The 18,534-nt window shown below is 39.0% G+C and overlaps 1 protein-coding gene across 14 annotated transcripts in view; it reads right to left on the bottom strand.

The window, feature by feature from the left end:
* The window catches only part of AKAP6 (A-kinase anchoring protein 6), a 427,955-nt gene that overhangs the window by 80,659 nt on the left and 328,762 nt on the right, over positions 1-18,534 (bottom strand). For all 14 annotated transcript variants that reach the window (XR_255087.5, XM_065595443.1, XM_065595441.1 and 11 more), the window contains one exon: positions 16,996-17,116. Coding sequence is in view for 13 of the 14 variants with exons in the window: in XM_065595443.1 (XP_065451515.1) it covers positions 16,996-17,116 (121 nt within the window). In the remaining variant the exon portion in view is untranslated. The remainder of the gene's footprint in view (positions 1-16,995; positions 17,117-18,534) is intronic.

The raw sequence follows: 18,534 nt of genomic DNA, 5'->3' as shown, positions 1-18,534 counted from the left end.
AATGCTCCAGGTGCAGAGTATTTGATGGTGACTGACCACACCTACTAATGAGATTGCACTCCTGAGGGCCATGGTAACCCAGTGGTTAGGGAATCCTGGCCTGGGTGCCCAGCACTCTTGAGTAATAAGTGGAAAACCTTGTTCTGCATGTGTAAACTGTGAAGAAAGATTGTTCTTTGTGTCCTCTTCCCCACTGGTGAACCCATGCTTTACACAGAAGGATTTGGCCCAGAAAACATAAATCTCCCAGAATAAACCAAAACCCCCTACTTCAGTGAAAATGTACTATTATTACAGATCGGCCCATCAGTGGAATGGCTCTCCATTGTCCCCCTCTTGAAGACTCTAAAAGTTGAATAACTAAATCATGCCCTACTTTGTGAAAATCTCCCTAAAATCCTTGAATGTGCATATTTTAAATCTAACGATAAACACTAAGCCTGGGCCTGGCATAAGTGGGAGTAACTCCATTGACTTCATGGACTTTTACAGCTGGTCTGAATTTGGTGTAAAGTGCCTGAAAATTAGGAAACTACAGATATTTCTTTTGAGTGCACAACTTATTAGACATTGGAGGCCTTCACAGAATGGACTGAGGATTTGTTAGAATAAACTTTTGCATGGCTGCGCAAACATATTTATAGTATATCAATCTTTAGAGTATAATGTAGCTCCAGTACATGCTTAGGAGCATACAGGCAATTTAAATAACAGTACATGCTGCTGTGTTCATCTGTGACTGGCGATGTTATGAGGATCTCTCCAGTATCTGAGAAACCTCCAAACATGGAAACTTGTAGGGATGAGAAAACTTCAAAAAATTTGGAGGTTTGCTTTGGTCAAAATCAGTACCCAATGGTTAAAGTACCTTATCTAGCCAAACATCTTTTGTCTATAAAACTGGTTCAGAAATCTCCTTAGAATAGGCTTGATACTGAGATTTTTGGTTCTTCTTGGACCAGAAATATTGTAAACACAACTTTTTTGATGGTACTTCAGCATTTCAGCTTCCACCTATGACTGAAATAATGACATCCGGAGGCATGACAAATGGGAGGGAAAGAAGTTAGTCACAACACTTCCAAACCATTTGGTTAGAATTTTGTCAAAATTGTCGGGTTCTATAGAAATCCATTTGACTCTTCATAATAACCTAGGATGCTGGTGCAAGAAGATTTATTTTAATGCTTGTGTCTGTATCTCCTTATCAGAATAAACACCCCTGTTTTGGGATGCATCATGTTTCATGCTGGATAATAACATGAGAGGACAGCATGTTTCTAAAACTAAATGGGCTCTTTGTTAAGAGAACTATTTACAGAGATGCTGCAACTGCAGCTGGTATTCCAGTTATGTGCACACAGACTGGATTCCTGTGGCATCCTCCAAACTCCTGCAGTTTATGCGCTTTCCTCCAAGTTCCATGCAGGTTGTTACATTTTCCCTTTAAATAATCTTTGTTTTTGTGTCTCTTCTGTTAGCATGATTTGCTGTGGCACTTGCTCCTTGAGACCTGGAGTATGAATCGTTTTAATGCATGTAGTATCCCATCCTGTTCAGTTCTTTGTTGATTGTCTGGGCCTCCCAGCAGAGATGCAAAGACATTGTAGTATGTTCACAGACTTTATTTCCTGTTCCACAGAACCATCTGTGTTGTACTCTGGAAGGGAAGCCCTGGTCAGTGTATCTGCCATCATAGTTACTCCCCTGGCAGTACCTTATCCTCACTTCATAGTGCTTCAATCTCAATAATATGTGTTGCAGTCGCTTGGGTGCACTCAGCACTGACTTCTTCATGATGTTTTCTAATGGCTTGTGATCAGTCTGCACATCTACCTTGTGCCCAAAGGTGAAATGATGGAATCATTCTAATCCAAAGGACACAGCCAGTAACTTCATTTCTATCTGAGCATATCCCCTTCCTGCATTTGTAAGGACTATAAGCAAATGCTATTGGTTTCTGGCCCTGCATCAGGCCTGCGCCTAGGCCTCCTTCTGAGGCACTATTCTGTGGGTCTTGCTGCTCTAGAGGGTTGTAATACTTTAGGACCAGTGCCTTGCTTATTATCATCTTTACTCTTTCAAATGCCTATCCTGCGCTCTCTTACAATTCCAACACTGCCCCATTGCGTGTCAGCTATCTCAAGGGTTCACAGGCTTCTGACAGGTGTGCACAGAATCTGGAACGATGGTTAGTCAATCCTATAAATTTCTAGACTCCCTTCACATTCTTTGGTGTAAGCATTTCCTTAATGGCTCTCAGTTTCTCAGAGTCTGGTCAGAGTTCCTCAGAAGTCAACAGACATTCACTATAGGGGACCTTAGTTCTCCTGATCTTCCGCTTGTCTACATTCTGCCGAATATTCTGCTGTTGGCATCTGACTAGGAGTAGCTTGTTATCATGGCCCTGGATTGCATCTTCCTTGACTGCTTCTTCTCCTCCAATAAGAATGTCATCATGTACAATCTTGATATGTGGGAATCCCTCTAGTGCTGGGTTCAGTTTACACCGGACCACCTCTGAGGCCAGGCTGATGCACATAAGCATTCACTCCCAGCAGTACCTGCCAAAAGGTATGGCAAAGGTTGTTAGGTGACTGGATGGCTCATCTAGCTCAATATGCCAGAACCCATTCTTGACCTCACAAACCATGAACACTTTTGCCCTGGATAAATCAACTAGTATGTTCTCAATTGTTGGTAATGGGTAGTCTTTTCAATGCTCTGTTAAGTAGTTTTGGGTCAATGCAGATCCTTAATTTACCCAAAATTTTCTCACCACTACTAGGCTGCGGATCTACTCCGTGCTAGTTTCAATAAGAGTAAAGCCCTGTTAGAATGCTGGACAGGGCCCAGGGGGCCTGATCTCTTCCCCTCTCACACTGGGGATATTCTGGTGCTGTCCTATGATCATTGCCCTGCTGCCCACAAAGAGGGTAGTACTCTCGTGTGTCAACTACTATAAATGCCAAGTGATAGCAGTCATTTTGTGGGTTTCTTATTGGCAGCCTGCATTTGGCCATTGGCCTCAGAATGGTATTATTATACATCACTAGTACTTGGTCACATGTCTCCAGTCTAATATTGCTGCTTATCAGTGTTACTGGGGATTACAATGCGTGCTGGCTCCACAATTCAGCTGAATTGAATTGGTTGTTGATCAAATAGCCTAGTTGCAAATATGGGAGTAGAATGGCTGGCATCCTTCTTCTACAGTACATGTATATTGAGAGTGTTTGCATCTGCTAAGTCACAGGTGCAGACATCCTCAATCACTGCATATGTTACTGCTTTTTTCTTCTGGGGTAGCTGTGGCATTGTAACATAAAACGTCTCTTATTTCTCACACTGTTGCAGCTGGGCAATTTGTTTTCTACCTTTCATGTTGGTTTCCAAAGATGTACACAGGACTATGATGCCTTCATTCTTGGTTGTTCTACCTTTGTCCTGCTACCTGGGTTTCTTTAGCTTGAGCCTATGCACTTGCTCTGCATTAGTGGCTGTCTTTGTTTTGATCCTTTCTCTAGACAGTTCAGATGCCCTTGTTATTTGGAGGCATTTCTCTGTGGTCAGATCTGATTCTCTCAACAATCTTTCCTGTAAACTGGAATCACATGTCCCACAAATGATCCTGTCTCTAATTAGCGAATCTTTTATGTCTCCAGCGATATATGAAGATACCAAAGCTGCCAACTGTGTAACATAAGTATCTATTCCTTCTTCTGCTTCTTGGTGGCCTGTCTCTCTACAATCTCACACTGTTTGGAGTAATGGTACTCAGACACCTTTATCAGCTGTGCTATATTTTGCATGTTATCCTGGCAACAGTGTCTCACTTACTTCTCATGTTTTCCCCCACTATGAGATAGTAAAAAAGCTTTACCTTAAATTTTTCATCTGTATCCACCATGATCAGCTCAGTATACAGGCTAATTTCTTGTGCAAGATTTTTTTCTGGAAATCCAGCTTTCCTAGTGGCCAGAGGCTCTCCATTCTGCCTGTTTGCTCTGTTTCTAGGGGCTGCTTTGTTTTCCTGTTAATCACACTCTCCTCCTCATTCAGACTGACTGCTGCCACCATATTCTCACATACCACATGTTGGGTAACAACATGAGAGGACCTCATATTTGTAAACTAAACTGGCTCTTTATTAAGAGAACTATTTACAATGATGATGCAGCTAGCATTCAACCCATGAACACAGAGACTGCCTTCCTGGTGCCTCTTCCAAACTTTCCTTTATGCAACCTGTGCTCTTCCCTCCAAGTTCCATGAGGGTTGCTACACATTATGCATAAGGATTCTATTATGGAACCAGGAATACTGATTTGTAGGCGAGCTAATTTCATCCATGGATGGATGGGAGAATTAAGGTTAAGTAGGCCCAATATATACCTAAGCTTCACATCTCCTAGACAGATCCCTTCAAACACTTGAATGGTTCTTGCACTTCCCTAGTGAGGCAACCTAGCCAGCTCAAGCAGGAAGCTATCCCTTGCACCATAATTTGCTATTCTGTCTCTGATTCACTAAAGTGAAATCGAGCCCTCTAGGTCCCAAAATGTAAACTTCAATCCTCAGTCTGTGATCATGGGTTTGTTACCATATATTATTATATTTTCACTTTATAATGATAATTTTCTGAATGTTGAGGAACAGATGTTTGGCCATATTTACAAAAATCTTCCCTTCATGTACATTCAAACTGAATCAGATATGCATATTAATTCAAATTTAATCATACATACATATTAATACATATTCACATGTTTAGTGGTCATATGAATTTTAATCTCTATGTACAAAGAAAACTGGTCATGTAAGAGCTAGAGGTGCTGATACAGTGCAATCATCATAGCATCTAAGTGCTGATTGTTGAAGAAGAGATGGGGTGGACAGAAGGGAAAGGAAGGAAAGAAGAGCTAGGGAAGAAAATCAGACTGGAAAAAAAGGGATTGCTTCTTTGTTACACTTTCAAAAAACATTACAAATAATAATATAGTCTCTTCACCCTCTTCCATCTCTGTTCCCAATATTCTCTCAACAAGCATGCACTTTGATCTTTAATTTAAAAATGGAGATTCCTAAAGTGGAAGCTGTCTTTGCTGAAGGGATGAGAATTGTACAAATTTCCCAAATAAAGCTTTTCTTTTCTTTTTTACTAGGATCTTGAGTTAAACAAACAGACTGCAAAACAAAGAGTTTTAACATCTTCCAAGCTCAGTAACTCATGTTTCAGTCTCCCATCTCTTGTGGTCTCCTAATAACTAGAGTTCTTCAGTCCTCCAGAGGATTTTCGGAAAGTACAGGGGAATCAATGCCTAATATTTGAAAAAGTACTTTTAATTTTTTGAAGGGGAAAGAAAACCCTTTTTGTCTTTCCTTATACAACATAAAGAAGAAAAAAAAGGGCAAAACCACTTTACCTATGCAATTTACTTTGAGAACAAAACTAAACTGGCTATTTCACTCCATCTGAGGCAGTTGATGATTCACTCCTTGGAGAAAAAAATGAACTCTGACTTTTAATTTCTTAAGTTTGGAAAAAAAAATTGAACACAAAGATGATCTTTTGGAGGTAGAACACTGTATTGGCCAGATGGCCCTACCCACTAGGGTTACCATACGTCCGGATTTTCCCAGACATGTCCGGCTTTTTGGGCCTCAAATCCCCGTCCTGGAGGAATTCCCAAAAAGCTGGACATGTCCGGGAAAATAGGGAGGGAGGGGCTGGCGGTGCTCGGCCGGGGGCCGGAGCCGCTGGGGCTGGGGGGTGCTCGGATGGGGGCCGGGGCCGGCGGTGCTCGGCCGGGGGCCGGCGCCCCAGGGCCTGAGCCGAGCCGGGCGGGAGACACCGGGGCCAGAGCCTCTTGGCCTGAGCTGACCGGCTGCCGGAAGGAGCCGCTCGGCCGGGGGGGCCAGACTGGGCTGCGCACCCCAGCCCCAGCTTACCTCCTGCCTGCCTGATTCAGGCTTCCTGCGAATCAAATGTTTGTGGGAAGTAGGGGAGAGGGAGGGGGGCGAAGCGTTCAGGGGAGGGGGCGGAGTTGGGCGGGGCCGGGGCCCCATGGAGTGTCCTCTTTTTGGACACTTAAAATATGGTAACCCTACTACCCACCCCAGAATCATGGCTGGAAATTAGTCACATCACACACGACAAGGATCTAGAAGCCCTGAGAAATAGTCAAGCCACTACCTGCAAAACAGATCCATGCCACTCCTGGAGGCGAAAGGCCTGTAAACAACAACAGAGTCTACTGCTCACAAGAATTATCAATGCCTCCTTCAGAGAAATGAGCTTCCAGCTTTCCTGAAAAATGGAAATATCTGCCTGATCATCAGGAAGCAAATACTTGATGCAGAAAATCTCTCCAACTATTGCTCCATCTTCAGCCTCCCATTTCGAAGCAAAATCATTAAGAAAGTAATTACTATCAAGCTTTAACAATATGAGATTGAGGTCAGTATTCTGGATGCTTCACAGATGGGCTTTAAAGTGGGACACAGCATAAATATATCCCTAGTGTCACTAAAATATTACCTTCTCATGGCAGTGGAGAGTCTGTATATGTCAATACTCACACAACTCAATCTGTCCTGCTTTCCACATAGTTGGTCACGATGTGCTGCAGGTCTGCCTTCATGAGATAGTTGGAACACTGTAATGGCACCTATCATTCCTGTGCATCTGCTCCTCTTCCCCAAAAGCCCTCATTGCCATTCAGTCTAAGATCTACCCTTACCTCACCTCCTTTTTAATATTTACATGAGATCAACTGGTGAGGTGGTGAGGCATCATGGACTTTGCTGCATATAAGTGTTGATGAGACCCAGCTGTGTATCACATTTTCAATAGGTGCTACCAACACCATCTCAAGGATGTTGCAATGCCCACAAAACATCATTACCTAGATAAACAAAAATTGGATCAAACATGACCCACGCAAGGCTGAAGTAATGCTGGTAAGAAGGAGAAAAGCTTCAAAGAATTACTGGAACACTATTCTCCTTCCATCAAATATACCTATTCCCCATTTATCAAAGTTGAGTGAAACTTTTGGAAAATGCTTTTTTTGTCACTGGATGATCAGGCAGCATCAGTGGTAAAATAGATATATAACCCCAAGCAGAGATTCCCATAACCAGAGAAAGGAGAAGAGCAGAAGACTCCAGGAAATCCACTGAAGACCTTGCTGCAAATGTTTAATTTAACTGGTAAGTGCTTAGAAGTTATGCTGATGTGTGCTTACATAAATGAGACAGAGAGAAGTGAAAGTACTGTACTTTGCAGTGTCTTAGATCATAGGCATGAAGAAACATGTGGTTTTCCCTTAGAACAGTATCCCAGAAGAATTTGTTTAGACCATCGTAAGAAAAGAGAGCCAAATGGTCAAACACATAACTGATGACCACTAGGCTAAATTTTGTTATTGACAGTGAATGGGTCATATCCAAACTTCCATCTGATATTGTAAGCAGTGAAATAGGAGTTTTTCATATGTTAGCTGGCTGCAACTCTTAAAACACACACGATAGAATGTGTTCAGAATATCGGGAATTCTGCAGCTAGCTGTGGATTTGGTAAGGATAAAATATCAGCACAAAACCTTAAAATCCCCAACTGTGTCAGCCTCTCACTCATCACAAAAGTTGACATTGAGGTGCCCCAGATTTCCAGGGGCCCAGCTACAGTTATTATTACAATTAGTAGTAAATGAAATGTTCAGAAGGAGAAGTTAGCACACAGCACTGTAGTGATTTTTTAATGTCATAAAATAACTGTTGTTTGTGTAACTGCAGACACAAATGCCTGGTCTGTCTAAGGGAACTCAAATTCCTGGTCTGTCTAAGGAACTTTTCAGGGAGAGTATAACTTGGCCATATACATTTGCTCTAAATTGAAACTTGGCATGCAATAAGGATTTTTGGACATATTTGTATGGGGCATGTATTAAGTGTACTAGCATCATGAGTGTTTAAGGTCCAAAGAATTTGTCTTAATCTAACACAACTTCATGAAGAGGTATTTTGTTTGTTTGCTTAAAAAAAACTATTAAAATCCTTTTTAAAATATAAAGCACTGCACAAAACCTGTTTGAGGAATATGATGGCTATGGCATAAAATAACAACAGGAGATTATTCTAGGAGTAAATTGGGAGCTCAGAAAGAGTAAGTTCACACATTATATTATGAATATGGAATAAGATACAGGAGGAATGCAACTAAAGTAGTAAGTCAAATGAGTTTGGGATATCTAGATTTATTTCTGGAAAATGAAGGAATTAGGCAGCATAAGGTGAAAAAGCAGGAAAGGTGGGATTAAGATTCATCAAAGAAGGTAAGGAATATTGGGCCATATGACCTTTTTGTGCTTAAAATATGTTTAAATGTTTTCTATCCAAACACCCTCTCCAACAAACAAACAAGCAAGCAAACAAGCAAGCCAACCAACCAACCAACGAAAGTTCAACGTTCAAAGTTAAAACTACCTCTCTATTCTTAACTCACCCTACTTTGCTCTATTATATAAAGAGATCTCAAAAGAAGTGTTTGATTTTACAATGCAAGGGTTGCCTGAATGAAAGATGGAGAAATCAGCATGGACTCTGGAATTTCTTTACTATAATGGGCTGATCTCTCAGGCATTGATAGTATTCTATTAGAATTTTTATGAGTGCATTTCACATGAGAGTAAATATTTTTAAGCATTCTATGGGGATTTTTATGAGGTGACTTCCACTGATTTTATTAAAGTTGAATAATTAAATCATGCCCTGCTTTGTGAAAATCGCCCTAAAAGCCTTAAATGTGCATATTTTAAATCTAACGATAAACACTAAGCCTGGGCCTGGCATAAGTGGGAGTAACTTCATGGACTTGAACTCTTTTACAGCTGGTCTGAATTTGGTGTAAAGTGTCTGAAAATTAGGAAACTACAGATACTTCTTTTGAGTGCACAATGTATTAGACACTGGAGGCCTTCACAGAATGGACTGAGGATTTGTTAGAATAAACTTTTACATGGCTGAGCAAAAATTATTATAGTATATAAATCTTTACAGTATAATGTAGCTCCAGTATATGCTTAGGGGCATACAGGCAATTTAAAGTGGCTGGATGGGACCACCAGTGGAATGGATCTCCACTGTTCCCCCCCTTGAAGACTCCCAGCACAGGAGTGAGGCTGGAGCGCTAGTGTACACTAGCTATTAGCTGCATCAATGACCCCTAGGGCTGTGGGCATTTGAGTGCAGTTTAGACCAGCCTTGAGGCGTCTCTAAATTGTTTGGCCCCGGAATACAGGAAATTTGGAGGTGGCCTACACCAACTTTGTTGCCCCTCGCCTCAGATTTTGTACCAAGAGAACTTTGACTGGACCTGAAAATCAGGGTCTTCTTCATATTATTTTCTTTAAGCATAAAATGTGCCTACAAGATCAATAAATATGGCCTTCCTCTATTTTGGAATTCATTTTCAAAAGCCTGCTGGGTTGAATGTGGGGAGAATAACTGGGGGCTGGCCCCAAAAGAATTCCTACACTGCTTTACTGCTTCTAGAAACATGTTTATGCATTCAAAATGGAAACAGACAGGAATATAGTATTCTTCCTTTTTTATCCATACTTTATCCTTACTTTGATTACCGTGCCTACAGAATCACAATGTTTTCCTGTTGTAATTACTGGAACATTAAGGCCAAACATTTATCTACTTTAAATAAGACTTCTTGCCAGTAATAATTCTCCCTGCTACTTTTTAAATAAAATTTTTTTTTTGCCATAGATGCTGAGCACTTTAATCATAGATAAGGCTGTGAGTCTGTCATGGCGGTCACGGAAGTCACGGATTCCATGACTTTCTGGGACCCCGTGACTTCTGCAGCAGCTGGTGCTGCTGGCTTGGAGGCCGCTTGAGCTGCTCGAGCGGCCTCCGGGCCAGCCGCATCGGCTGCTGCTAGGGCAGTCTTGGGTCACCGTGCGCCCTTCCCCCAGAGCAGCAGCAGCGGTCTTGGACCACAACCCTCCTTCCTCCCCGGAGCACCCGTGGCGGTCCCAGGTCATGTGCCACTGCCCCTCCCCAGCACCAATGGCACCCCCGGGCTGTGTACCACCGCCCCCCCTTCCTCCAGTCCCAGCAGCCCCAGAGCACCTGCAGCACCCCCAGGATCCCCCTCCAGAGCACCTGTGCTGCCCCCGGAGCCCCCCCTCCAGAACACCCAACATTTATATAGTATATAGGGGTATATAGTACAAGTCATGGACAGGTCATGGGCTGTGAATTTTGTTTACTGCCTGTGACCTGTCCATTATTTTTACTAAAATTACCCATGACTAAATTTTAGCCTTAATCATAGAATAATGTTAAAATATAGGCCTCGTCTTCATTGAAAAAATGAACTATTTTTACACTAGGTGTCAAAGATGGCTTTCCCCAGTCATCTTTCCTGTGGTGTTGAAAATGAACATGTTGGTGTGGAGAGTGTCAACCAAGTTTAACACAGTGCTATAAGTGTCTAGGATGCTTTGCTACAACAGGTATTGAACTCAGTTGACCCTCCTATCACAGTGGGACAACTGTTTTCAGGACAGCTTCGGTTGGGTAGCCATTTTTGACACCTATTGTGAAACACAGTTCAGTTTCCTTGTGTAGAAAGAGTCACTATATTCTTAGTCTCTAAAAAGCTTCACTCACCAAAGTTCAGTCATGCTCTCTGGCATAATGACATATTAAGAGCACGTTACAAAATCAGAGTCAGCTGATCCGGTTATTTTTATTAAGTCATGTATCTTTTCATATACCTATGGACATAATGTAAGAGCACTAAACAGTGATGCAATTAACTAGTGCAAATGAACAATATCCTTATTGGTATTATTTAACAGTATAATCTTTCTGTAATTTTTTAACAGACATGAGAAAGAATATATATATATCAACAGATAAAATCAAAGCTTTCACCTTGCAACACTCAATTTGTATCAGCATTAAAGTAAAAGTCATATTTCAAAAAGCTAAAGGCTGCACTTTTTGCAATTTAGCCTAAAAGTTTATTAGCAAACTATAATGACTATCCTGATTGCAATTAAAAAGGCTCCCAAATGGGTCAACATACTTAAGTGCTATCTGCAATCATTTAGATTTTAACATGATGGTTATTACTTATTACCAAGCTGCACAATGAGATATATTGATTACTTTTAACCTTTAGATCCAAGGATTCAGAAAAGGTCAAGGTAGTACTCTACCTTTCCTGTCTAGTAAGCTTATGGCCTTTAGAAGAATTCTAATGATTCCTATTGGCAAGGCAGATTTGAAATTAGTTTATTCTCTTGGCTGACATAGAAATGATGACGTATTTAAAAATACTGCATGCATAGCACATTTATAGTTTCTGTCCAGAAAGGGCCTAATCTTGCAACATGCTGAGAGCTTCCTGAGAATTGGTGAGTACCCTCAACTCCTACTGACTGTTAGTGGTCTCATATAAGAAGATAGATTACTAGACTGACAGGAAGACTGCAGAATTTGGGCTCTAGGATCATTCTCCACAGGATATAGTCCAAACAGAATACTTTTCAGGCAGATTGCCTTGTAATAAGTTTTTTTACAGCAGTAATTTGGTTGAAATAAAGACAACTACAGTGTGGCTTCAGTAGGTATACAGTCCTTGTTTTAAATGGAATAAAGTAATCCAGTTGAACTACTCTGTTTTACAAGTTAAAAAGATACAGAGAACATTAATTGATCCTTGCAGGCTTCTGGTATTTCAGCTTTCTTTCTCTTTAGTAACATTTGCTTCTCACATTTATATCCTCAAAGTGAACAGAACTCAGGCCCGAGATTCAGGAGAATTATGGGCAAGAGAAACATATAACTGTTATGTGTTAGATTAATTCACAGAACACTTGGCATTATTATTGCCAAGTAGTCAAATTGTTCCAAGTTGTTCCGGAAGGTTGTTATTAATAGTATGTTTTCTGAGGAAAGTTCTGTCTACTTTTGGAACTGCATTTCTGTTGCCAAGGAAACTCCTTTAAGCACAGCATTCTAGGAGCACACTGCTGCTTTTGTTTGCCAGTATCCTATTCATATCATCTAAGTAAGCACTTTACATACTTCAGCCTCTGGTTTCAAATGTTTTAGGTTTTTGTTTATTCGTGTTACTATTTGAAATATAGTTCGTTCTTTTTAAATCCAGGACTAGTCTAAGTTTATTTGTAACAGTTGCATTAAGGAGGGAGGGTTGATTTTTTTTGCAAGTTTACGATAAATTAGGTTTAATTTGAATAATAGCTCCATAGGTTATAGCATTAGTCCTTAAGTGTTAATTATCTTTTCACTCTGAAATTAATGTAGTCATTTCCTACTGACTCCTCTCCACCGTTATTGAAGTGCCGAGGAAAACATGTCATTGAGTTCTGAGCCAGAACTGTTGTTGTGATTAATCCTGGTCACATGGCCAATCTCTGCCAAAAGGAGATCACTGAAAAAAGGTGACAAAGACAGTGATTTCCTGTCAGCAAAGAGTACGACGGGGCTGTCTAGAAGTGATGCAAATGAGGGAAACTTTCACCACGGTTTGTTTGAACCACTTAGGGCCACAGCACACAGAGCTAGAGTGAATGGCACAATGGAGCAGCAGCACACCCAGAGGAGAAAATGAACTGCACCTTCAGAAGAACCGTAGCTTCCATTAGGGAAACAAAAAACTGCTGGAAAGGTTTTTTTCAATTTTTCTTTAGAGGTCCATAACACTTGATGTGCATTTTAATGTTATTTAATAGAGTGAACTTCTTCCCTTTGATAGGATACTTCAGTATTTAACCTGTTCAAAAGCCACATTGACAGATTTTCTTCTAAATCTTTCCAACTGTTGTACCAATTTTTTTCTATTCATTATAGAGTTCATCTTTGCTGAAGACTTAATAATTCAAGAGATTGCTTATGCAGTATGTATTTCAAGCATCTTAAATAGTTTTGTAATCATACATCCAAATATCAAAGGACATCCTGATGTTTTTATTTTGAGTTTTTAAAAAATGTTTATTTAATTTTATTCTCTACATGCGAACAATTTTAACAATCATATCTTACTTATTTAAATGGGGTTTTAATCTAACAGACAATTAAGTTTTACAATTAATCTTCTGGGGAAAATATAGGAATTATCATTAAATTTCTATGTCTCGTACATTCATTTCTAATCTCCAGAGCTCCAATAAACACTGATTTGCTTCATTTTTGAACATTCAAGGTAGAGATATAAAATCCATACCCGAGTTCCCACTGAACGATTCATTAGCAGAGTTTAAATTCTGTGGGCCTGATTCTGCAAACCCTCTGCATGCAAATCCACCTGAAGCCAATGTGAACCCTATATACAAAGAAGGCTTATGGGATCAGGTCCACATGCTATCGATAAAAATGAGGGTTTTCTTATATGTTCAACTCAGCTACAATGATCTTCAGAAATCAATCAGATATCAGAAAAATTTAGATGTTCCTTATAAGTTAATTTCAATTATAGACTAACAGGCTGTAAACCACTCATTCTGTGTTTGCATCTGTAACATATATTAGTCAAATCAGGTAGTTACTTTTTAAAAATTGAAAATGAAAATTGAGTGAATTGTCCCTTTTATCCCTGGGAGAGGGCTGCAGGAGGAAGAAGAATTCTCTTTAGAAGTTGTGCTCAAACATAGGAAAATAAAATGAAAGAGAACCAACAATACTGCTAGTGTATATCATACATGCTTAGAGTTTTAAAAAAATACCAGCTGCACTATACACTCCTGTTTATATTTATAGAAAGAATAAAATAAATTTAAAAGAAGGGAAAACAGAGTGTCTAATAAGAACTGAGAACCCCCTAGTATATTTCAATGCAAAATTAAGCAGAAGGAGTTGGCTTAAATTTATATGAAATCTGAAAATATAGTACTGGGGAAATAGTCTAACCTGTGAAAATGCATTTTATTTTCCCACATGCAATTTTAGCATTTATATATTATATTATGCTGCTTTAATGCATGCTTTTCCCTTCTGATTTACCTGTTTTATCATACCTCCTTTCCATTCATAGACTCCTTAGGGGCAATGATTACTGTTGGTAATAGTGATACCATAGTAGGTTCACTGGCAGAGAAGGCTTGCTGAGCTGGCTCAGAGGTACAATTACTTGTCAGCTCAATAGCTGGGAGGAGGGGATCTGAGGGTTTAGGAGAATCCACCGAAAAGCAGAAAGTGCAATTAACAAGTTCATATTTGAAGCTGCAGTTGATAAAGAATACCTAAAATAAGGCCTATGTTTTCATAACACCCTCCATCATTCAACAGTTTTGATTACTCAGCTGCCTGCATTTCTTTTCAGATTTTCTTCCCCCCACAGAGTAGAATTACTTCCATGTTTAGTATAAAGTGTTGATACCACATGCTTGTGATTGCTAGGCAGACCACCAACGACTCTGAGTCAGATCTTTCACATAGGTAGAGTGTCACTATTAAGAGTATTTGTTATTGACTGTGGGGTGGTTAGCTAGGCTAGGTTTTAGAAATATAAATGCTGAATGTTGTTAGGGGCATGATGTATCCTGGTTACTAAAATCATAGAAAATAGAGATTAAAAAGCCCTGTTTGTTCACCTAATCTGTCCTTTTGCCAAGCAGAGTGTGTGCGCATCCCCACTGTTTATGGTTTTGCAGTGGAAGAACTGCAATTGTACTAGAATAATATATTCTTAAAAGCTTTAAAATTGTGGCTGGGGCTCTGCAAGGAAGAGCTCCACCTGTGGAGACTGCAGAGCGAATGTGCTGAATCCAGTTTGGAATCTGTGCTCATTGACTGTAGGCCTTGCAGATATGTGGGAGCTATAGACCTGACAACTCTCCTATGTCTGAACTTTTCAATCCCAGGACCATTGTACCAGAAGAGGCCAGCATAACTCAGGGCTCTATTAAATCCAGGGAATATTATCTCCCTTTCTGTGATAAAATATTTCTGTATGTGCGAAATAAAGTTGTGTTGGCCATTTTTGTCACCATACTGCACTGCAAACCTTTGAGTAAGTTCCTGTCCTCTTTTATCCCTCCCATTGCCCCACTAACCACTATCTCCCCAATTATATACATTACCATTCATACCTTTCTGACTGCATTTCGAATACATCAAGATAAAAAACATTTCTAAAGGGTGCATAGAATAGTGGGGCCAAGTGCTTCTTGTGATTCCAGTCCATTTTTGTTATTTTTTTAAAAAAATATTAGAATGTTTTGAATTCTTCAATGTAAAACTGAAAACGATGACTACATTAAGACATAGAGCAAAACACTTTGGAAATTGCCCTGTATAAATATACAGTGCCTAAGCATTTCAATCCTGACTTGTAACACATTATTTATTCTAATCCACACATTTTTAACAGTGAGGGTGAATAGCCATTGGAATGAACTAACAAGGGAAATGGTGGATTCTCCATATCTTGATATCTTCAGATCAAGACTGGATGCCGTTCTGGCAAATATGCATCAGCCAAACACAAGTTATTGGGCTCAATAAAGGGGTAACTGGATAGAATTTAAGGGATGTCATATACAGGAAGTCAGAACAGATGGTCCCTTTTTGCCTTAAAATCTAGGAATCTCTGAGTCTATCTAGGGCCGAGACCATCAGCTGTGTGTGAAATTATATATTTAGTTTTCTTTTAATATTAACAAATGACTGAAAAAGAGAGAAACTGAGGCTATTCAACTTAACTTACTTGTGACTTTTAATACGTTAGAGCTCAAACAATATTCTCTGCATGTGAAGGTATTTTATAACCTATTTCATAATTATCTGTTTAGGTCCTTTCAAATAAAAGGACCAACATTAGATAGAATAAAATGCATGAAGAGCATCAACAAATTATAAATTCAAAGCAAGAAAATATAAATTATATTTAATAAATTATCAAATCAGGTAACCTTAGAAGAAAGAAAGCAACTTCTATTTGACCTTGAATGTACCATTTATTCTATAAGAAATAAAAAAAAAAGCTAGAGGGTAGTTGTTTCTTGTCATTATACTATTGCTGATTCTGTAGTTAGTTATTAATTTTATTTTTTATGATTCACAATCTGCTCTTTGAAATACGCCATATGCTCAAAGCAATTCAAGGATGACAACTGTCAGAATTACTCCAATAAAAATTGCCTAAATGAGGAAGATTTACTGCAGCCTGATATTTCTGTGGAAAAAATCTCCCTCCTTTCCCCAACCCCCATCATGCCCCTTGAATACAGTTTCTCAGACACACAGTCAAGCCTGAAACAGTTTTAAGATGAAATCTATATTTTGGGGGACTATTAAAATTATCCATGAAAAAGAAGAACTGATCAAACAATCTGGACTAAGACAGCAATGGCAAATAAGGGAAACAGTATATATTTATTTGACAAAGAGCCTCCAATCAATATGCGAGTTCAAAATCATTTTGCTTAAATCACAAGCAAGTGTATTGACTTAACATGACAATGTCTGCTTTATGTATAACTAATAAAAATTAAATTGGAAGAGTCCTGTAGCCCAGCAGCAGTAAACCAAAATCAAGGCAAATTCCTCTCTTCCCTGAAGAGATCTGAAAGGTGGATAAAAATCCAGCTGAAAGCTCCAATCAAAACACATTTTGTTAAATGCTACCATTTCATTTTTTCTTCATTTTGTTTCAGTCTATTTATTAATGCAGTTTCATTTATTTCTATTCATCTTGAAGACAAATCTTTGTCCTTCTATAGAATTACACCAAATAGAATGTGATAAAGGGAACTTTCTTGCAATTATGATGTCGGTGCAGCCTGTCAGTGCACAGGGGATGGAAATGAGGTTGGGGACAGGGAAGGGAATTCTAATAGACACCATGATACATACAATGAACGTAGCGATATCCTGTGAGAGAAAGACTTGTCAAGCTAATCAGATCTTCTATAGCTAGGTAAAGGCAGTAACGGTAGCTCTAACCTTGTAAAGATGCTGCTGCTGCTCCTCTGACATCATCAGGTCATGGCTGTCCATCACTATAGATTCCATGTCAATCAGCCAATCCCAGAGCTCCTGGTATTCTGAATCAAAGTCCAAAAGGCTGTAGATAAGGAACAAAATGTATTATGCATAAATACAGTCTAGTTGTTAAAATCGTGTATTAGGATAATATATTCTTGAAAACTCATGATGTACCAAGTTATATTTCTAAAGAGACAGTCTGTATTTATAGAGAGTGGACGCAAATAAAAATTGAAATCCAATTTAAACCAGTGACATGACCTAAATTTGGCGAGTGATGCTAGATTCTGACAACTGTAAGCATACTGTACTTGCTGCAAAAATGTAGAAATAAAAAACCCTTAGATAATGTTGCCTAATGGTTTTTAAAGTGCTAACATTATATTTAACAAGCTTCTCTACAATGATCATGATATACTATTATTCGTACCAAAAATATTACTTTCACAGAAAAATGACTCAATCCATTTAGCCATCCCTCTGCTGTCTATCTGCCTATCTCTGCAAATATATATCCTACATTTATTTTCATGGATGAATAGCTAGCATTTCAACTTAACGCTTTAGGATAGGCTTGAGTGAATATGGTAAGCCAGTGAGAACTAAGGCCAGATACAGTATTAGACAGGTGTTCCCTACAGACATGTAAGAAACAAAGGTAAGGACAGGAAGTCAAAACAATGAATCTTTGAATAGCCAGCAATCATTAAAATTCAAAGGAGGATCACTATGGTTTTCAACAAAATAAATCATTAGAATAAGGAGCTTAAAAGGATTAATGTGATTCTCTATTGAAAGCCTAGTGAGTAAGTAAAGCACAGATTCTTCTAAAACACTGTGATATGAGAAAGAAGGTATACATGGAAAAACTGCAAAATTGTCAAAAAAACACCCCTTAAAAGAAATCCTCAAGACTTGTCAATCTGTAACTGACCAAAAGCTTATTAATAGCAATGAACAAAAGTCATCATTGTAGGTCAAATGAGTATATGACAGTGTGTGTTCCTGCCCATGAATTTAATATTGCTTACCGAGGCTAATTTTTTCAACTATTTAAAAACTTTATCTAGTTTTTTACATCTTTTTTATTAATGTTATAAAGAAAGTGAGAAATCCTGCAACAAAGGAACAAAAGAAATAATAATACCAAATATATAATGTATACACTACTGTAGTTTGAATCACCATTAATTAGTGTACCATATCCAAGGTGATTGTGAACGTATGTAGATATAGTTAATGTGTTGTGAGACACCCTCTTTTGAGAGGCAGGAGGGAAGGGCGGAGAAAGCATTTAGTCCTCTGTAATATTACTTCCACCAAGACAACTAAGTACTGTATAATGCACATGTGTTGATTCTGCATTCTCTCTCTAGATCAATCCACTACATTTAGCATACTCTTACTTAATAATTTATGAGGTTATAGTTCCTATCTTGGAAAGGTAAGCAAAGGTGCTATTATAAGGAAGAGCAGGCATGAACAACCAAGTTATTG

Source organism: Chrysemys picta, chromosome 4, assembly GCF_011386835.1.
Source record: "Chrysemys picta bellii isolate R12L10 chromosome 4, ASM1138683v2, whole genome shotgun sequence".
Taxonomy (NCBI): Eukaryota; Metazoa; Chordata; order Testudines; family Emydidae; genus Chrysemys; species Chrysemys picta.
The sequence above is the reverse complement of the archived record's forward strand: the minus strand, read 5'-3'. Positions and strand labels throughout refer to the sequence as shown.